The 22522-nt window shown below is 42.1% G+C and overlaps 1 protein-coding gene across 1 annotated transcript; it reads right to left on the bottom strand.

The window, feature by feature from the left end:
* Positions 1-6609: 6609 nt before the first annotated feature.
* RRAGC (Ras related GTP binding C) lies at positions 6610-21601 on the bottom strand. The gene is made up of 7 exons (XM_031464816.2): positions 21272-21601; positions 19311-19514; positions 18141-18340; positions 15508-15622; positions 14135-14277; positions 12254-12402; positions 6610-8142 (listed from the first exon to the last, which is right to left on the bottom strand). The coding sequence occupies exons 1-7, from the start codon at positions 21506-21508 to the stop codon at positions 7991-7993; spliced, it is 1200 nt and encodes a 399-aa protein (XP_031320676.2). The 5' UTR covers positions 21509-21601; the 3' UTR covers positions 6610-7990.
* Between the last annotated feature and the right edge of the window lie 921 nt (positions 21602-22522).

Raw genomic sequence — 22522 nt, 5'->3', positions numbered from 1 at the left:
GAACAAGCAATCAGTGAACACTGGGCACCCACAGCAAGCCCAGACATCACTGTCTTTAATGGGTCAGAATTTGTATCTCCTAGTCCCGCTGTTTACATTTTTCCCATTATTCCCCAGCTCAGTAAGTATGTAGTGAGTGTATAAAATGAGGCCCGGCCTGTTCTGAGCATCCCAGGATACTAAAGAGGAGTAACACACAGGCCCCGCCTTCAGCCTAGCGATGGCCCTGGCGAGGCTTCGTTAGACACACAGAACAGTTAAATGATAAGATGGGCCAGAATGTGGGCCGGGGGTCTTACTAAGAAGTGAGATCAAGAAGGAAAAGCAGGACCAGGGAAGGCCTGTTAAAGGAGGTCCCTGCCAAGGGATTTAAAGGATGAAGACGCTTCCGACACACAGGAGGAGGCTGTAGGCCAGATGGTAAACCAGGATTGAGACTTGCTTTTATTCCCGAGGCGACTGGCCTAATGTGCTACTTGACCACAAGACAATTACATTTTATATTCATGATTTCTTTCATCCAGACTATTTTACTTGCTCATTGACACTCGTACCATATGTTAATGGACTGGTTTCAAGAAAAGCTCTCCTTTTATAGTTTTTGCATACACAAACAAGAGGGAGAATTGGAAAAAAAAAATGAAATCCAGAACATTCAGCCAAGTCAGATTTTTCGTTTCTGTTCTAAATAAGCCCCCTAAGTGGTTTGTGTTCAGATTCACAACTAGTTCTTCACCTTTTGGGGTGCAGAATGCAGAGGAAGGTCAGGTTCCCTCTGTCCAGTTGGTGTATGTAATTTTGCACACAAATACATGTAATTTGTAGTCCATGCAATGACTCCTAGGGTCTCAGAGAAAATTCCTCGCATCAGAAGTTTGCCCTGAAGAGTATCCAGCAAACTCCAGACTTCAAATTCTGTAACCGTTATAATTTCCTTGGCCTGAAAACATTATTTTTGGCATTTTGCCACTGGTCACCAAATCTGGATCTTTCTGGTTCACTTCATTCCAGAGATAATTTCCATCCTCACTCACTACCTGCCTGAGCTCCTAGCTAAGAATCATGACCCCCCTAGTGTGTAGGTGTGTAAGTTAGGATAATACCAGCTGCTAGAACAAATCAAGTCCATAATCTCAAAGGCTTCACATCAAAGGCATTTATTCACAGCTTATGTCACATTCCAATGCAACTGTTTCTGATCAGCCAATGAGCCTTCCACCATTTGTCAGAGAACCCAGGTTCCTTCCACATCAACGTTCTGCATTTTCGGCAGTGCTGCTGTGCTCATTGGCGGCCATCGGGTGGAAGGAAAGAAGCGTGCATGGAGGGTGGTGCACGGGAGGATTCTATGGGCTAGTCCTGGAGCACTGTACACCGCTCCCATTCACATTCTCGTGGCAGTGGTCAGAATTCAATCATATAACCATCCCTAACTGCAAGGGAGGCTAGAAATGTTATCCCTGTACCGGAGAAGAGAAAGCTCACTTGATGAACAGGTATCCTGCCTCTGCCACAGTGGATGTCTACGGCTACTGTCAAATAGCTCTCAGGCAAGGTGTCCAGAGTCCCCATTAGCCATTTTCCTTCCTCCTTTTGTAGACTCAGCCCTCTACGGAGCTCTACTGCTACCAAGAAGGCAGGCCTTTGCTCTAGCATCAGACAAATGGGACTTCAAGTCCAAGCTCTGCAAATACCTGGCAATATGTTCTTAGAAGTTTCCCTCTGTGCCTCAGTTTTCTCATCTGTAAAATGGACAATAGTTCCAACCTCACAACACTGGCAGATTATACGAGAAGGTGCAAGTAAAGCTTTTAGCACAATGGCAGGCGAGTTGTAAGCACTCAAATACTCTAATACCAATGCTAGTGCTAATAATAATTATGACAAAAATAGTCCTGCTATTATTATAGGCTAGTCCAGATTTTGAAAATGAAGAAAAGAAGCTAAGACACAAGCCAAGGTTATAAAATGTGACAAGGATCTGGCTTAGGATAAAATAAAAAGAACACCAGTGTCAAATAAGCACTATTAACCATTCTCTTGAATCTGAAAGCAATCAGGAACACATAAATTCAAGATTTAATAATACCCTGGGAGAGGAAAGTGAAGGACCCATAGAAGTGGGAGATGGCCCAGCTCTCCAGGTCAGCCGTCCCCCACACACCGAGGCAAAATTAAGGTCTATTTGTTCTCATCTTTCAGGTTTCTTGCTGCATTTCACACTTCATAACCTTCCTGGTTTTCTTCTCACCGCAAAGATCGTTCTGACTTCTTCCCCAGCGAGCCTCCTTCCACCGACTGACCATGGCCCATCCCTCGGTCCTGCCCCCACCACCTCATGGTGGCCACTCAACTTTAACTCAGCCTCTTTCCAGCCTCATCACTTGAGTTGTCCAGAGAACTCCACTAAGATCCTGTGACCCCGACACCTCAATGAGTTCCTTTTTGCCAAATAGCCTGCCTTTCTCAATTATCCCATTTCCATCAATACACTGCCACAGGGTCATGTAGCGAGGAAACAGAGCCCAAAGAACCTTCCATCTTAGATGTCTAACCAGGAAGAGCTACAGTGTAGCAAAAAAAAAGCATCCTCCATGCATGGAAATGGCTAACAGCTCCAACTTCCAAAGACAGACCTTAGGGAAATGATGAGTAGGGCTCTAAGCGTACTCCTTAGTTCTTGCAAAACTGTAAAAAGCCAGTGCCTTTTCTAGGACAGAGTCCCAGTACAGAGAGTTTTGGCATTGCTTTTCGGAATAAGATAGGCTCAAAGAAATTAACATTCCCTTCTCAGCTGACTCATTAACTGGAACACGAAGTTTGCATGCCTATTTGAGAAGAGACAGGAGACAGGACATGAAAAGGAAGGAATATTTACAATTTACCAAAATGAGGGTACCAGCATCTCTCTTTACAAAAACAAAAACAAAAAACAGCAATAAGAAGATTGTATATTAATATTCCACTTTTTTACAGCCCAAGCTTCTGTCTGTTCTGCAGGCTTTATTGTGTTAAACCAAATTAATTGTCTGCCACGTGCCTTCTGATATGTTATCACTTTAGCTCAAAAGAGGCTTTCGAAAGTGTAAGGCTGTTAAAGTGGAAGTTGCATGCAGCACTTTTTGGGCAACACATTGGTGGTAATGGGCACTTGGGGGTCGGGGGATAACTAGTTTCCTTCCACTCAGTTCCTCATTATAACTGTCCTTTTGCAATTTTCTCAATTATATTTTAAACCATTCTGAAAGTGCATTGATGTATCTAGTTCTCCTTACATTACAATTTGTCTTTGGAGAACAAAGTCCCAGCTGGGGATTGTAGAGAGACGATATGCCCAGGGAAGGATAATGTGCTGTGGCCTTTTCTTTTGTGGTGTCTTAGCTCTCAAGTGTGACATAATTACAACAAACCTCATCTGAAGCAAAAGAAAGTGATGAAAGCAGATATTATCATTCAAATATGCGGCATTTCCTTCCTCGGGAGTCTTTAAGAGCACACCCGTCTACAGCAGATGGCTTAGGGAGCAAGCAATTCTGCCTGCTGGAGGCATGAGGTTAGCGTGGTCTTTTTTAGGTGTCTTTGTAACCCATAATCCATGAAGGATGTTGTGACCTTCATCCTATCCAAGCCCTGGTTTAAAAGCTGGTAATGGACAGAAAAAGTGAAAATCACAAAGTGCTTCACTTCCAATACAATGTCTCAAATCAGCACTGAATATGATTTCAGGAGAAATAACTTCAGGAATCCTTTGGACCTCTGGATTGGGTGTACACTCTGGTGATATAGGCAATTTAAACTTTCAGAACAGAGCCAACGGGGAACCTGAAAGCTTGAGTTTAAATAATACAACACTGCCACCTAGAGGTCAAGCACGAAGGTTTTGGACACTGCCGCCGAACAGGGTGAAAAGCTAGACCAAGCTACTGCCCAGACCAGAAAGGCACCGTTGCCTTCACATCAAAGCCGCAATAAGAGGTGATTTAAATGAGCATGGGTTTTCCTCAACATACAGGATATTGGGGAAATGTTACAGAGTAGCAAAATGTGCTTCCCCCATCACTGCTTACAAGGACAGGTACTGAGCAAGTCACCAAGAAAGGGGGCAGAGAACAGACCCACCCTTGTCAAGGCGCTGGGGAGGGGGGATGGTTAGAGGGCTTTTGGAGAGGAGGTGGCATTTAACCTGAACTTAGTAGGATAACTAGAATTTCCACGGGCCAAGAGAAGCCGATTCCAGGCCAAAAGAACAGCATGAGCTACTAATCTCAATTGTGAAAATGTACAAGCTTTTACCCTCATTTTACCACCAGTTCACCAAAGGTTATATTAAAACACTTGGAAAACAGAATAAAAATCATACTTCCAATCCCACTGAAAACTTTTCAGTAAAGCATCCGTCAGCCTGTTTATGGTATACATGCAGCTGGAATAGGCATTTCTTAGAAGAGTCAAATAAACTTAGGAACATGGGATATAAACCAAGGGAAACAGCCTTCTCTATGGCAGGTCTCAAAGAATTTAAGATTTGACCGTACGTAGTAAATCTCCAAGAAGAGACCACAGAATGCCGTTTCCAAAATTAGACTATACAATTCATTTTCTGCAAACCCTCCACTCCCTAATAGGGAAGCAAGGCCAAGCAGTGGATTAAGGATGCAGGTTCTAGACTCAAACTGCACAGATTCCAATTCTAACTCCATCACTCACAGCTGCGTCTCTCCATGCCTGTTTCCCCATCTGCAAATATACCTACCTTACCGGGTATTGTGAAGATTACATGGGGTAACACATATAGAAACCACCGGAAATAATCGGTGGTAGTTTCTGTCCCTTTGTGTCCCTCCTGCATGCTTTTTATTTCCACAGTCCCCCCACTCTGTAGGAGCAGGTCAAGGAAGAGGCTATTAACAGAAATACACTCCAGCTATGCCCAACTGCCGCCTACGTTCCCTTGGAAGGCTCTGTTCCTTCAGGTTCTCTGGGGAAGGGAAGGGGAGTGTTTAAAGTCACTTTGCTAGCTTAGATGAAAAACAATAACGATATTCACTAACAATCTCCTTTGGATATAACTGGAAGAGCTTCCAGCATCTGCAAAACAGGATAAACAGACAACCTTAACAAAGCCCCCGAATCACACACATTACGCTTGTGACAATCAAAATTTTATCTTTAAAATACCTTATTTCTCTTTGTACGCACAGAACCCTAAATGCAGAAGGTAAATTAATACAACTCACAAATCCCTTGAGCATTCTGTATTGGGACGTCATTCCATATGTGTGTCTGTGTGCATACATACACGTGCGTATTTATGAATGTGTGTATGTTTGCATGTGTGTGCACAGGAGAGGTAGTGGTATATGAAACAGCTCCAACAGCTTGCTGGGAAAGATTTAAAGGTATCACGTCACCATCTCTCTCTCCCAGCTCTCTGAGGTAGCCTAGTACAGATAAACATCCATCAAGACACAAAACATTTCAGGCAAACACTTCTTAATCATCTTCTGATTTTTCCATGTCCTTTTCCCTGAGTTGTCCCCTTTCCTCATTCACTTTGTTTCACCATTTTCCACCTGTTCTCCTTCATCAGTCCCCGAATTTACAATTTTCCATAGTAATAGGAAAAAAGTCTTTCTTGGGCTCTTGTGTACCATGGTGCACTCATCCTGAGGCACTGTCTCTGTTGATCCAAGGGGAGCCTGAGGCTGGGGATGAAGCAGGCAGCGCTGGGCTGCCAGGTGTGGAGCACAGTCCCCCCGCTAACTCGACGTGTTACTGGGCTGGCCACCCGGTTTATCCAGGACGGTGCAGAACACACCTGTTTCTCTGGCATAATCATCAATGGCATCCCTTCCACACTCAACAGTGTCCTCATTTGGAGTTTAAGTTAAACAGTCATCCCATATATAACCCCAGACAAGGCTCTTTACTCCTCTGGACTTCAGTTCCCATAATTTGAAAAATGATACAGGGTTAGACAGTATTTTTTAAAATACCCTCCCCCTTAGATAGTATCTTTTTTATTTCTGTGATTTCCATTTCAGTTTTAAAACTGAACTTCTAAAGTAGTCCAATCATGAAATGAAAGCTCTTTCAACCTCGGTCACCTGCCTCCTTTCTATAGAATAATGCACACTTCACTCCCATCATTTTAGACCCAACCTAACTATATTAAGCAGAACCAACATTTAAGAGTCAGTAACGAGTGTCTCAGAAACTAGAAGAAATGAAAAACAAGCTGGAATTGGTACAAATTCTGTACACTCTGTACTACTTAACTCACCCCCTTACCCACTTCCTGGCTTGGATATATGACGTCAACGATGCCAGGCCACAGACACTCTCACCAGGAGATCTGCTAGTCTAAAACACCACAACCAGAGAACCCATTTTTACCTGGGCTGAAACCTCTCACCCTAACCAGAAAGACAGGAGACAGGCACAAGGCACGAAATTCTCACCACTGGACAGAACCTGAACTCCTGAAACATATGGCACTCTAACCATACGAGGCATCAAAAGAAAAGGAAATGGATAATGAAATGGCAGAGTGGGACATTCCAATGCCCCATCAGCCCAAACTTCTGTATCAGACAAATAAAAAACTGATTCTGGAGTAAATACATTTATTGATACCCATCTTATATAGTTCAATGAAATAATCTATAAATATAAAAGCATTTTTCTTTTGGATATCACCATGGTCCATGTAAATACTCAACAGTCAGAATCTTCTGCGGGAAGCACGCCAAGTCACGCGGTTAGGTTTACAGACCTGAATATACATATTTCATTTAACAGTGGCACTTATGTACTCAAGTGGTCCAGGGGCTTTGGAATATATGACTACTGAGTATATGGAGTAAAAATAATGTTAACTTTCAATCAATGGAAAGAGTTATCAACCTTCAACAAAAAGAAACAATTATGAATTAATATCCTAGGTGAAGAAAGTACCGCAGGTGACAACCGGTGTCAGCTCTCGGAGAGGAAGGATGTTTACCGACATGCGTCGTGGCGCCAACATGCTCTCTTCAACACCCAGGGGACAGGCCATCGGTGCCTCAGGGTCATTCATGGTCAACAAAACAGCCATTCGTAAAGAATCTCGATAGCTCAGAACAAAAGGTATGTGGGGGCTGGTATCAAGTTTAAAGAAAAGTGAGCTAATTATTTCAGTGACATAATGAGTTTCTCTCCTAGAAGACTGTGGGAAAAACTTTTTAAAATTCCCTTTGTTACAGTGATCAGAATCATTTATCTAATGTAGGAGAAAGAACTCAGATATCTGGTACCCAAAATACAGGTGCAAAATTTTTCTTCTGTTTTGAAGTTTGTTCCTCAACACTTCCAAGGAACTAATGCAGCCACTGTGGAGCCTTGCTCTTGACTTGATGCAGCATAAAATGTTCTCATTTCTTCAGAAACAAATAGAGGAATGTCCTCTGCTGCAGTCAAGCCACGTGTCTTCTGAGTTAGCAAGCAGATGCATTTAGAAGGTCTTAGGTGTACAAGGTCCAAAACTGAAATCTGAGAGGCAGTGTTAGAACTTAAGCAAGGCAGGATTTTTAGAGACTACTCAAATGAAAATCTAAGCAAAGCATATAAAAATTCAGTCCTTTCTATTATCTTCAACTGGTAGTCGATGGCAACATTCCCTGGAAAGGATGAGTAAGTGGTGTTATCTCCAGATCCAAAACAGCCCAACCACTTAAAGTAGGACCCCAAAGAGGAGAAAGACACACTTGAGTTCTGTGGTCTCTACAATTTTTTGCAATCTTTTTTTTTTTTTTTTAAGAAAAGAAATAGTAGCTTCAGTTGCACACCATGGCTGAAGGGGTTTTCATCCAAACAGGAAACTCCACCCCTTGTCACTAGTGGGACAGGCACCAGGTTCCCACAAGCACAACTCCCACGTCCTGTAGCACGTGGCACCTGACCCTGGAGTGAAGGCTAAGCTGGCGCAGAGCCCCGGCCACTGGAATGCAGGCTAGATGGCGTTTCGCGGCGTGCCGTTGTGTGTCAACGCTTTCAGGCTGGGGGCACTGGTCTGGTGACCACAGCCCCTGTGAGAAGTCACCCCCACCTCAAAAACCTCATGAATAGCTTTTCGGAAACAGTGGAAGTTGTAGTCTATTAAACCTGCAAGAGAGGAAAAGAAGATCAGGCCTTCTGAAGGTCAACTGTGAAACTACCTACGAGGAAACATTTGGTGACAGAGAAAACTGACGTGTTAAAAAAACACATCCAACGGAGGGATTCCCGCTGCTGGCAACATGATAAAGCATATGCCCAGACTGTTCACACTGGTTACCTCCGGGGCCTGGCAGTGAACAGGGTAAATAAAAAGGCAATCAGGAAGACAGATCTGCTAATAAAATTTACAATGAAACCTAAAGTGAAAGTAAAATACTTTTTGATTTATCAAGCTTTTCCTTTTACAAGTCTCTGGGGCAGCCAATGAAATGCTGAAGGAAACAGCTAGAACAGTAATTTGGCAAACTGCTCAGCAGAGCCCTGGGGTTGGGAGGTGTCAGAGAGGCCCATCAGGCAGAGAGCCTCAGGAGGCCTGATCCCCCTCAGGCAGGGTAGCCCCTTCTTCATCTGCTTCATGAACCAGCTTCCAAATAAGATTTGGGTCAAAGGGTTCCTTGCAGGTACATGTGGACACCTGACCAATTCTGGCCACCGAGATAAGTGCAAGCGTGTGGGACTCCTGTGACGTCTTCTTAAAAGGAAGGGGATGTATTCTCTCCTCCATCCCAATTCCTCCTTAATATCCAGAACATGGATAAGATGACTGGAGCTCCAGGAACCATTCCAGACTCCGAGGTGAACTTGAGAATAGAAGCCAGTGCTGAGAATGGCAGAGCAGAAAGAGAAGCATCCACATCCTCGAGGATATTGGCTCATAAAGACAACACACAAGAAACAAATTACAAGCTGCTGTTCAACTGATTACAGTCGTGGAAGTATTCCAAAGGAGGGAGAGCCAAGTGCAGGGCAAAAAGTAGCAATGAAAGCTTCAGGGATGAGGCCAAACTTTGAGGATACAGGTGAGATTTAATTAAGCAGGAAAGAGGAGCAAAATCGTAAGAAAACAGCAGGGAGCTGGCAATGGGAACACAGCTCATAGGTGGAAGACAGGAAAGAAACTGGCCTGACTGGAGATCGGAGCAGACAATTCTAGAGAGGACTGAGAATCTGAGTCTGAGTAAGTAAGACGTCTGAGTAAGCAGGTTGGAGCCAAGTAAGACAGTCCTTCAGATTCAGGAAAAAATTAAGTTTCAATAAGCTCAACTAAATTAAAATTGATTTCTATGCAAATGGTAAAATAAAAACTCACAACCTGGGAAATGTGAACACTGGCTGGATATTTTATGATATGAAATCACTGTTAACTTTCTCATGTTCATTAATAGTAATTCTGTTATGCTTTTAAAAGAGTACTACTTTTTAGAGATACCTGCTGAAATCTGTACAGACATAATGATCTGATGTCAGAGATTCGCTTCAAAATAATCCAGTAGGGAAAGTATAGAGATAAAGTTAGAATGGCTATGATTTTGATAGTTGTTGAATCTGGGTGATAGATAAAAAGGGGTTCTTTATATTATGTTCTCTACTTTTCCACAACAAAAGAGTAAAAGATAGTAATTTAGTTATGGGGAGGATATACAGGAAACAAGCCTGACCATGTTAATGACTGTGGAAGCAGGGAGATGGTCTATTTTTGTGTTTATTTAAAGTTTTCCATAACCAAAAGTTTTTAAAAAATTTTAAGATCAGAAGGGAGAAAAATAAAGACCAGCTAAGAAGTATGAAAAAGATACAGTATAGAAAAGATAAAAGGATATGAATAGGTAAATTACCAGAGGAGACATCTGAACAGGCATAAAAAGGTACTTGTAATGAAAAAGACACTTGCTCTAATCAGTAATTAAAGAAGGAAAAATCAGAACTGGGTGAGGTAACATTTCACACCTACCAGACTGACTAAACAGTCTAACAAGATCAGACGTTATCAAGGACAGGAAGTGACAAGAACTCCCACACAGCGCTGCCAGGGGTGAAAATGATAAAGCCACTTTGGGAAGCAATTCAATAATGCCTAATAAAGTTGAAGATGGATGTCCTCTGCAAATTCTACTCCTAAATACTCACTCTAGAGAAATTCTCCACATGTGCAAAGCCAAACTTGTTCATGAGTATTTCTTGCAAAACTATTCATAATTTTAAAAATCATCTACATGTCCAGCAAGAAGATAAATTGTGGTACATGCAATCCACAGACTACTGTGTGTCAGTGAATATGAATAAAGCATGAATACATGCTCTCGATACAAATAAATCTTAAAAACAATCTCAAATGAAGAGGACCAAGCAAGCTGCAGAAGACGACTTACATTTTGACATCAATTCCACCAAGACACACAGTACCCTATATCATTTAAGGATAGATATAAAGTAAAACAATAAATCACACATGGGAAAAATAAAACACTACATTCAACAGAGTGCAAGAGGAGGTTTCAACTGAGAAATACACAGACGACAAATACGTTATTTGTCATGTTTCAGTTCTTAAGCTCAAAGGTGAATAGACACATTTTTGTTTTAGCCAAAAAATTTTGTATATCTGAAATATTTCATTAATATCAATATTAGTGAAATAATATTAACTCATTCAATGTTAATCATTAGAAACTCAGGCAGAAGAGCAGGGACTTGTTGCAGTGAATAACAGAGAGCTACTGCACATCTCTGAGTAGTTAAATAACAGGATGGAAGTAATTTTCTGGTGGGGTAAGTATAGCTCAGTGGTAGAGCGTGTGCTTAGCATGCACGAGGTCCTGGGTTCAATCAATCCCCAGTACCTCCATTAAAATAAACAAATAAACCTAATTACCACTCCCTCCCCCATTTTTTTTTTTAATTTTTAAAGTAATTTTCTGAAAACTAGTCTGCCTTCAGAATAAAAGAGAACACATACCAAGCCCTCAATAAATATGCTGAATGAATGCAGCACCAGAGGCCTGGAGGGATGAGAGCCTGGACTAGAGTCACTGACAGTGCAAATGAAAAGAAAAGCCGACAAACAGTTCCAAGAAACAAATGGTAAGAGTGGGTGAAAAATCCCATGTAAACACAGGGAAAGAATGGGAAGAGGAGAACACAGAACGGCCTGTGCAAAATGACCTGCAAGGACCTCCTGAGCAATTACAGCACATGGTCACCTGTGATCACCAGGTGAGCACGCATCTAAGCTCAGACACCAGAGAACTGGCGTGACTAGTAACAGAAATAGGGTCACCAGGAGAGTCGTGAAACAAAGGGGGAAATACTCATCGCTTCCTGACACCATAGACAAGATAACAATCAAATATTTAAGTGAAGAAGTCTTGCTAACAGCTCCAAACGCAGGATGGGAACACAGGCCCAAGTTGGAGCTGGAGATGTGATTTTTTTTTTTAATGTATTTTTATTATAGTACAGTCAGCTTACAATGTTGTGTCAGTTTCTGGTGTACAGCACAATACTTCAGTCATATAAGAACATACATATATTCGTTTTCATATTCTTTTTCACCATAAGTTATTACAAAATATTGAATGTAGTTCCCTGCGCTATACAGTATAAACTTGTTGTTTTGGAGATGTGAATTTTTGAATCGACTACATAGAGAAGATTAACTGAAGTCATGGATGTGATTAGCTGACCAGGAGACTACGAAAAGAAGTAAGCGAGCAGAAGACCTCCGAAAAACACTCAGAACAGAGAAAAAGAAAAACTGTCAGAAGAAACAGGACAGGTGGTCAGAGAAATGAATACCTAAAAGAACCTGGTGAGTTCCACTGCAGGGAAGCAAAGAAAGAAAAAAGCTTCAGGAAGGAGGTACACACAGGGTCACATGCTTCAGAAGGCTGAAAAGGCTACAGGATGAGAAAAGGCCACCAAATGCAGCAAGAAGGTGACCCAGTAACCTCTCAAAGAATAGCCTCAGCAGAATAGTTCAAGCGCAATCCAATCGCAGGCAGTCAGACAGGTAATGGGAGGCTGGAATAAAAAACTCGGCTTAAAACAAAAGACCAAAAGAAGGAAGGAGAAAGTCTGGACCGTATGTGGATGGGAAGGTACAAAAGTAGTTGGAGCTGATAAATCATCCAACACTGCAGTATTTTCTCTTGTTTTCAAGAACCTAAGAAATTATGACAATGAACTTAATATAAATACAGCTTTTTAAAACTATTACCTTTTCGTTCAAAACTTTCTTCCCTAAGAATGCAGACCAGTGCCAAAAACTTAGTCACCTCCTTTAAATAGAGGACAGTTGTGTTATTCAGCTTGATGATGGCCATGGATTCTTTGTCATAAGCACTTCCACTTCCATCTTCCTTTAACCTGTTTTAAAACAAAATACTGTTCATTACTGGTTTCTCAACTAGGCATTTTGTCATATTTGCACAACGACAAGTCTTTCCACCCAGTTTCCTGAAAGTCTTTTGAGAAAGAAGAATGCTGGCCCCACCACGCTGGAACAGAAGCTGTGTTTAGGCACAGGTGCCCAGACTCTGCTGAGGCACCCCATGCGCTCACACCATGTTGTTCACCTAGGACACGCGGAACACAGCAGGCGTCCGATCTTCCCTCCCACTAACCTGTGCTGACACCGTCTACACATAAAGAGGGACCTAAATGTGAAAACTGCCATTAGTGAAAAAGGAAAACTAAAATAAATACGGTCTCTCAGAGATACTGCAGGATCCTGATGCTGGCCAAGTGAGCATTATGGGGTCTGAAAGCTATTTCATTTATTAAACTAAAATTATCAGAATTACAATTAGCCATTAGCCCCCTTCAAAAAATGTAAATCAAGAGTCAAGTAATAAACAAACAATAAAGCACACCGAACTGCAGAAACAGATTGTGTTAAGAATAATGAAATACTGGGTATTTTTCTTCCTTTTTATAATGTACTTTATAATGTATAATGTAGTTTACAATGTACTTTATACTGAAAATAAACTTTACAACTAAATTTTGATTTTTTATTATAAAAAATTGGTTTATGAAATTTTGATTTGTTTCAAAAAAAGAACAAATGTCCTATTCATCCATTTTTAAAATTAGGAATGTGAACATGAAACTTTATTGTATAACCTATTGTATAACATCATCTCATTTTCACTATGGAAAGAATTAAAACAAAGAAGAGCATATTATCACAAAAATGGAAAACAGACAGCAATGAAAGAGAGGAGGAGACAGGTAAAGAACAGGTAAGACAAATGCTTTCTCCTACTCAAGGGCAGCTGGAGAAAGACACTGACAAATTAGGCAGAGAGACCAAGGTGAAGGGCAGGGACACAGCGATGAAAGAGGAATTTAGACGAAGGGGAGCAGAGAGGAACACAGCTATCAGAAAGCAAAGGTAGTGTCAGAGCATCAAGAAGAGCCCTGGGAGTGCTGACGTTAATACACAAGATGAATCAGGGCTATTAGAGGCTGCTTTTGAAATACCAGGAAATTCTCCAAAATTTTCACTTGTCCTCTGGATTATTCTACAAAAACACTTCTTTGCTGGGTTTTACACATTTCAGTTTCGAGCTTGATGAACTTGCACAAAAGAAGAGTTTACATTTTAGAGACTTATTTTGGAAACTTAGATGCATAGGTCAAATTTTTGTAAGTTTTTCTGACATCCACAATTCTGATTTCCTTGTTTCTTTGCTCTCTGAAAGATTAAGAATCCCTCAGTTCCACAAAGCCTGAGGTTAAATGAGGAACCAGTACACACTTTGTTATTCAGAATGTCTTAAATAAATTAATCTGTGACCTAGCTAGGTCACAGTAGAGAGAAGACACAGTGCAAGCCCCCAAATAATAGTGAGTGAAACTTCCAGTGATAAGTCTGTCACTAGTCACACTTGTTCAATGGCTCTTATCCATCCTCTCCAAAGGAGTAAGACCCAGCAGCCCACCTACAGAGATACCAAGCTCCAAGTTGAAGCACTATGGTCGGAACAGTTCTACTTCATACAGTACTTGTTAGAGGCTTCAGAAATTAACCCCCTGACAAATCAAACTGGTAGTTTTCCACCTGAGATCTTGCAGAAATATACACACAACTTACCCATATATACAAGAGACATCGATCACAACATCAATCATGTCACAGCAAAGTTCATACGATTGCATGTCCACAGGAGAACTGTCTGTTGCAATGTAGATTTTGCTGACAACATCAAAGAGAAAAGCTTTTTCAATACCTGAATTCTTGGAAAAACAAAATTGAGGAAGTGTTCAGTTTGTTTTTTTTAAGAATCAGAATTTACAAACTTATCAAAGATCTTCAATCACTGATGGACATCCAAGGGCATTTTTAATTATACAACACAATACCGAAAGAGCGGTAGTGCTTGGTTTGGAGGCACTTCTTCTATGCAAAGAATAAAAGTGGAATTACTTCTCTGCTCTGATTTTCCGACATAATTGTACTAGTCAAATTTGCTTTCGCTTCCTCCTCTTTACTCAAATGAATTATTTTCTAAGACACCACCATAAAAAAACAAAAAAATCCTCCAAAAACCAAGCCATGCTACATTTTCAATAGTCCTTTTTTGTGACAATAATCAATCTGATTCAAATGACCTTGCTACTAGAAACGCTTTATGTGGCAATGAGCAAACCATAAATGAATGTCTGACATCCACATCTAAGATAACACAAAACCCAAAGAACTGGGGATCACGACACATTAAGTCTTTCAAAGCAATGTCTGGGAAATGTAGTGGCTGAGTGCTAAATTTATTGGAGGAATATCTTTTTATTAAGCTGAATCCTCAAAATAAAAAATGTGAAATATGACACTGAGATTACATTTAGCAAGGAAAAAACCAATTTTTCAATGTGACCTCCAATAAGAGAGAGATTAAACTGAGTCAAATTCCCAAAACCCAGTCTATTCCAGGTTCTACTCTTCCTTCAGGAAACAAGATATCATGAAGGTATTCTTACTTAATTAAGCATGAGAAAATGTTGCATCAGGTCATTTTAAGACAAACAGGGTAAGTACTAAGGAAAAAATTCAGAAAATAAGTCAATTTTAAAATGTTATTATTTATTTTACACTTAAGTGCATAATTAGTCTTTAAGCTTGAGACTAATTCAAGACACTTTTAGGGGGGTGGGAAGGGACAGACTGGGATTTCAAAATGTAGAATAGATAAACAAGATTATACTGTATAGGACAGGGAAACATATACAAGATCTTGTGGTAGCTCACAGCAAAAAAAAAAAATGTGACAATGAATATATGTATTTTCAGGTATAACTGAAAAAATTTTGTGCTCTACACTGGAATTTGACACAACATTGTAAAATGACTATAACTCAATAAAAAATGTTAAAAAAAAAATTCAAGACACTTTTGGGAGAATCTGATAACACAAACATATTCAACTAAAATGGAATCAGAAACTATAGTGAATTAAACATCTAACTTACTGATATAAAGATATTTAATAGGTTTTCCAAGGTCGGCAGCTGTGGAATAAGTTTCTGCACCACCTTACTAAAGGCTTCAAATATTGAATGGTCATAAATACTAGTCAAATAAAAGCTGCAAAGCAAAACACAATTTGATTAATTCAAAAAATATCTTAAGTTCAGTAACAATTAATACATAAAACTTTACACTTCAGAACATTTGATTTCAGTAAGTTCAAATAAAGCCTCTTTATCTTGTGCACCATCCCCATCATTCAGGATGACAAATTCAATTTCCCCACCTGACTTGTAGCTCTCCATCCCAGTACTGCATTTACACAGAGGGCAACTGTGGTAGTATCCAGGAAAGCATTTTCAGATGCAGAAACTTGAATATTCATCTAAGTCTTTGCTATCTGATCCAAAAAGCTTGGTTTCTTAAACCCATAAATGTCAAAAAACCAAGATAAAAACCAAGAGAAAGCTCAGAGAAAATAGGTGACATTTATTAAACCAGAATATAAATCAGGTCTCTACTAAAATGTTACCTCCTCAAAAAGTTCTTTCCTGACCCCGCTACCTAAAATAGTACCCCTGGCCCCATTGCTTTCAACTCCTTTCCTCTAACTTGTTTTTCCTCACGGCACTGGTAAGTACATACAATTACACTATACATTCGTTTAGAAGTGCTTGTGAGCTGTCTGATTCATCAGAATGTAAGCTCCATGAGGACGAGACTTTGTCAGCCTTGCTCGCAGCTGCAGGCCCACCGCCCTGAACAGTGCTCATAAACGTTTGTTGAATAAACAAATGAGTAAAATTAGTGCTTAGAATTTATGTTAAGTAACACATTAAGGAGGATGGGATCTGGGGCCCTATGGAGAATGGAAAAGCTGGCTGAAGGCCTAAAAGGATGTACAGTAAAGTAAAATGGGCAGATTTAATGAAACACATATTTGAAAGGGAAGGCCTTTAACAATTTAAACAGTGTGGTCAATTATGCCTGCTTTTTACTGAGAGGAAACTATTCCTTACATAGTTGTGTCCGTGATATATTTCTAAGTACATACTACAAAGTTGGAGACACAGAACTGTTTATATCACACTTCGTAGGTAACTGAAACATACTTTCCAAGAGCTCATCTAAAAACCTAACCCTATGCAAGATGGGGCTCTAATCTAGATGTAAGAGCAGGGGGACAGGTGAGACCAAGATGATCCCTCCATAGGCACTAGGGACAAAAGAATATTCTAGGTTAGCAATGTGAGGTCCTGTTGGAACTATGAGTCTTGGAGGTGGATGGGGACAGGAAAGACCCTCCAAGGCACAGGCATTTTTAGTAAGCTGAGTTTCCGGAAACTGGAAATCAAATAGAGCTTCATCCATAGGCCTGCTAGTAATTAATATAAGCTTGAAACAAAATTAACAAGGTCTAAGGCCCCACAGAGAACTGGGAAAAAGGATAGTGTGTACTACTGAGGTAGGATGCCCTGGAAAGGGACACAGACATGGTGCAAAGAGGATCAGAAGGATTCCCACAGGCACTGGGGAACACAGGACAATCATGGCTTAAAATCCATTTTTCATGGTGGAAAAATAAGATTGAACAATTTTATGGGAAGATACTTTTACTTTCTCTTACAAATACTGTTGAATTTTTTTTAAAGCATGAATTACTTGTATATATTTTAATCCAGGCAAACTAGAGGTCAATGAGACTTTTCTCTCCTACTTTTGTAGGAGAAAAACAGAAAGATTTTGGAGCTGGAAGCCCTAGCGAATATTAGGGGTAGGGCTGGGGGCTGGCTCAAGCCTATAGGGAAGTCATCGTAACAGACCAGGGATAAGGAAATAGCTATGCTTTGTCTCTCCCGCTTCCCCTTTAAGCTGTTTGTATCATCAAAAGAACATTTTCTTCGGTAATTTTTATTACTCATTTCTACCTACACCACACACAAATATATATATATATAAGATGTAGGAAATATTCCTCACACTTAGAACACAAGTACACAAATCATCCATCCTATCTAGTGCATGTTCTTTCATAGTAATGATGCTTAATTATGAATCAGCAGTTCTTGAAACTTAAACAGTAGCCCCAAGCAGATTACAGACCACACTGACCTAACCCAATTTTTTGAGATTCATAAAAGCATAGAGTTTTAAAAACAGACCAGATACATTAGAGTCCAGACTTGAAAGTGTACCCTCTTTAAAAGGTTCTTCCTACTGAGAGAGACACTGGGAAGACTCACGCTACAGAGCTCTACAACAAAAGTGACAGAGATTCCCTGAACTGGGGCAAGGAGGGAGAAAAAAAAGAAAACGAATGATGAAACTAAGAGAGGGGAGATTTATGCCATGAGGAAACAGCCTGACTCCAGTCTCGTGAGATGAATTTGTAAACGCACCAACAGAAACACTTTACATGACTTCAACCTCTGGGAGAATGCAAAAAAGGAGGAAAGTAACTTCTCAGTCACATCAGGCTCCCAAAACTGCTTAAATTCAACAAAGAAGAGATCAGAGACATTACAGATTTGGGAAGGGCGTACCAGTAACAGAGAGCTACGTGTCGGTAATGACAGAGATGGGAATACATTTACACACTGTTCAGGGCTCTCATATCAAACACACAGGTTGTTACCTAAGGTGGAGTTTTTCTAGCCCAGCATCTGCAAGGTCATCATTGGCCCTTTGATGAATGTCCCTCTGTGTTTCTATTTTGTGATCATCAGACAGACCATCAACTTTGTGAATAAAAACCTCAAAATTCATGTCTGGGTTAACTTTGTAGGCTTTAGAAACAGTAATGTGAAGTCTTGTTAAAGCCTCCATGTAGTCATCCTGTAAGTCAGAACAAAATATTTTTTAAAAAGAAATCTTACATTAAGAAAGCCTCAAACCACCACTTTCCCCAACCATAGAAAATATATTATCCTAATTATTCATAAATATTCAAACATCCAAATGCATTAACTTATACTACTAAATAGATCTTCAGTCTCTCAAAATAAAAAATGCAACTACCAAGTAAATGCTGGTTATTTATAGTACTAATAATATAAAAAAATGGGAAATGGACACTTCTTCCCAACAAAATTTTTAAAGTAATCCCAGCTCTGCCATTTATTAGATGTGTGACTTTAAGCAGGTTGCTGAAAGTCTGTGATCTCAGTTTACTCATCTGTGAAGGTGGAATTACAGTACCTACCTCACAGTATCATGAAGAAGAAATTAAACTAGATCACATAGGTGAAAGTACCCATCACAGAGCCTGTCACTCAGAACGCATTCCTAACTAATGCTGAAGCCTAGAAAAAGTAAGATTCTTGAGAATAGAGACATGTCCCATTGGTGTGAGTGCCTGCCACATGACAGGCCCTCGATAAGTGCTCGTTGGGCTAAACTCAATTTGGACAACTAAAGAAACTACTTACTTTATTATTTACTAATGCAGTTCTCACAGTCTTCCTTATACTATGGACCCCGACGAGAACTTTTCAGTGAGTAACACCATGATTCTAATAGTTAACACAGTGCAGCAATACCTACTATCAACAAAAGTGGACTGCTGCTCATTAACTAGAATTCAGGGGTATAAACCATATCTCCTGAGCATCTGATACTCTGTCCTTATACAATGGCATGCCTGCTCCCAATGCATCTGTGCAGGTCCATCGCTCACACTGCTACAGAATCCACTGGCAAAGAAAAAAGCTGCAAGAAGCATATGGCAAAGAACATAAACAACTTTCCTTTGTTCCTACATCTTCTGCCACCAAGAAGAAAAGTAAACATCATCATTTCTAACTACCTGTGCATCAATGACATATATCAATGCTCCAGTTCCCCTGAAGATCATCTCGTAGTCAAAAGTTGGGTCAAAAAAGTCCATTTGTCCAGGAAAGTCCCATATTTGAAAATTCACAAAGGAGCTATTGGAAATGTCATCTTTATAAATCTTGTTGGTACTTTCCAAAAAGAGGGTCTCATTGGGTGACATTTTATGAAACACTACCTGTTAAAAAAAAGAAGACAATTTAATGACTATTCAACCTTGTATTTAAAGTTCAAAATTCCACCCTGAATTAACATAATTAAAGAACTTGATCCTAGAGCAAAAATTTTTAGAGATAAAAAGTGAATGGTGCACCCACTAGTACTCATCATCCTTTAACTTCTAACAGAAGACACCAAATTACTGAAACCAAATCACCAGAAAAGCTGAAACTTTTCTGCTATTTTCTCTGCCCGTACGCAGTGTTAGCAGTAGCAATGTCTTTCATCTCAATACAACTTTTCTGTTCAGTTGTATTCATTCTGCCAAAATCTGCTTTAAGATTATGAAAGTTTATAGCTAAAGTTTAAGTTTTGTTCATCGAAAACATCGGAATGCCACATTCTGAGGAATCAGAAATGAAACTGACTGGATCCTGCCCTCAATGGGTTTGCAGTCTTGTGGAAGAAATAAAGACAAATTAGAAAGTGATGACTAGTAGTGACAAGTGACAAGTAGTGATAAGTGACCAAGCAGAAAGTGACATATTGGTGAGGGAGGAGGGATATACGTGGGGAGGGGAAGAATGGGAGTTGACAAGGAAAAGATGGCTCCCATGAGAAAAGAAATGGTGAAGGCAATTATTAAGAGTCACAATAATCACCATCCATACAAATCTAACATAAAACTAATTTGCCTCTCACTGTCACTTTCTAGAAGAGAAAAATGGATCATTACTTCCAGGTTTAGATGGTGAGTAACAAACGAAAAGAATTAAAATTAGTTTGCTAAAACCCGTCCATAAACATACTCAAGTTTTGCTGTGAGGGGGAAACTAAGATAAATAAAACACCAGTAAATCGTAAGAAGGCTACTCTTTAAAATCATCATGTCTACAGAATATCACGCAGAGATTTATTTTGGAGAGACCTTTGCAACAGAGTGGAAAGGGCAAAAGGCCAAGTATCTGGCATTTTATCACGAGCTCACTTTGTGTGTAACAGGGATGGCTAATGGAGGAGGTCAACCCTGCCTCTACTGACCCCTTACTAAAAAGTGTGCAGCCCTCCACCCGTTCCTGACAGGCCCAAGTGGAAAGCTCAGGCACCAACACAGGTCTGTAAATATTCTCCAGGTCTCAGATTTTTGTAGCCACACACATCCAGGTGGAATATCACGAGTAATGATACCCACTGGGCCTCAAGTACTAAAACAGATGGAAGAACAGCCCCCAATCCTCACTAACGTCATACTAAAGTCTCTTCCGTACTAGCAACAAGAGCAAGCATTAGAAACGCCAGGGAGTTAGTCACAACTCTTTCTGATGCCACTCCCTGGGTCTCACCTAGGACGCCCTGCAAACTCAGGTAACCTGAAGTGAGAGGCGCACACACACAACCGGGGCCGGGGAAGGAGTCCGGGAAGTTCTCCAAGTTAGAGCTGGGGAGCACGTCTCAGTTTCGTGAATGGCACTGAGGCTGGGTCCCAGGAGGCGAGGTCCCGGGCGGTGCCACTGGCACCTGCCTCGCTCCGGCCACTCGGGGAGCGCGGGGACTCATTCGGCCTCAGCTGACCCGGGCGTGGACTCCGAGATCGGGGTCCCGGCGCGGGCTGCGCCCGGGCTCTGCTCCCCGGAGGAGAAGAGAAAGCGCGCTGGGACAGCCCAGCCGACCAGCCCCGGCCGCCGCCCTCCTCAGGGCCTCCCCGCCCGGCGGCCACCCGCGCCCCCGGGGAGGGGGGAGGGGGAGGGGCGGAGGGGCCGGCGCGGCCCCACTCACCTTCTGGATGGAGGACTTGCCGCTGCGCCGGAGCCCCATGAGCAGAATCCTCGGCTTGGAGCTGTCAGCGCCCCCCGGGCCGCAGCCTCCGCCGGCCCCCGCCCCAACCCCGCCGCCCGCGGCTGCCGCCTCCTCTTCCTCCTCCTCCACGCCGTAGCCGAAGTCCTTCGGGAACGAGTCCGCCGCGCCATAACTGCCGGCGAGGGGCGTCTCCTCCGCCCCGTACTGCAGGGACATGGTGCTGGAGCCGCGGCCGCCCGCGCCCTGACAGGCCAGGCCAGGCCGAGCCAGGCCGCCGCCTCCCCAGTCCGCCGCCACCACCGCCGCCGCCCCCGGCAGCCGCCACCGCCGTGCGGCCCGCCCCCCGAAGCCGGGGTCTCATAGGCTCCGCGCCTGGACCCGGCCTCCCATTGGCCGCCCAAGCTGCCACTCGGGAGCAGCAGGGTAGGTGGTGCCCGTCACGTGCCCGGAATCACCTGACTCGGAGCCGTGGAGGGGGGAGGAGGAGTCACGAGGAGGGTGGCCCGGTCGGGCCGAGCCCTCTGCCCTCCGCCCCAGCCCGCACCTCGGTCCTGCCCAGCCACGCGCCTTGCTCCTCACCGCTCCCCTACCTTCTTCGGGGCTCCGGAGGCCATCGCAATGGGAGGTGCTCTCTGGGCATTTGGGAGAACTGATTGTCCTACCACTGTTGTGCTCACCCAACCACTATTTATTGATGCCCGCGAAGACCTGGGGCACGAGGGGCGCAAAACTGGAACCGACTCGGACCCTGCCTGCCCTCAAGGTGCTCCAAGATTAATAAAGACCGGGCGTCTGCGTAAGTAGCTTCGGTACGAGATATGAAGTAGGAAGGTCAAAGGTGCAGATAAAAATGCTCGGGAATTAGGTAGGTTAAAGTGTCTCTAAGGAGCTGGCGTCTGAACAGAACTAGAAAGATGGCTATGGTTGAGATATGCACAGGTATCGAGGAGGAGCCAGCCAGAGTGAGGACAAAGCCTCAACCAAGGCAGGGTATGGGTGAGATTGTTCTTTCTAGCAGGTAGCTGGATCCTGACGGGAAACCAAACGTAACCAAGCTAAAATGTCATCCTCTTTCTTGAGCAAATCACTTGACAGTGAATACTGCTGCCATTTCAGACTCATCAGGACCTAATTCCCCCTCCTTCCCACCTGGTAAAAGTCTACTTCTTCAGTAATTCCATCCCCCATAGAACATTCATCTAATATGACCAGATCAGAGACCAGAGGAAT

The sequence above is a fragment of the Camelus dromedarius genome, chromosome 14, assembly GCF_036321535.1.
Source record: "Camelus dromedarius isolate mCamDro1 chromosome 14, mCamDro1.pat, whole genome shotgun sequence".
Lineage (NCBI taxonomy): Eukaryota > Metazoa > Chordata > Mammalia > Artiodactyla > Camelidae > Camelus > Camelus dromedarius.
This window is presented reverse-complemented; position numbering and strand designations above follow the sequence as displayed.

Coding starts and splice junctions, on each gene's coding strand:
- RRAGC (XM_031464816.2), bottom strand. CDS start 21,508: ATGTCCCTGCAGTACGGGGCGGAGGAGACGCCCCTCGCCGGCAGTTAT. Junction 15,623..18,140: donor CTAGAAAAACTCCACCTTAG/GTAACAACCTGT, acceptor TTTGCTTTGCAG/CTTTTATTTGACTAGTATTT. Junction 8,143..12,253: donor AGAAAGTTTTGAACGAAAAG/GTAATAGTTTTA, acceptor CCTCTCTTGCAG/GTTTAATAGACTACAACTTC.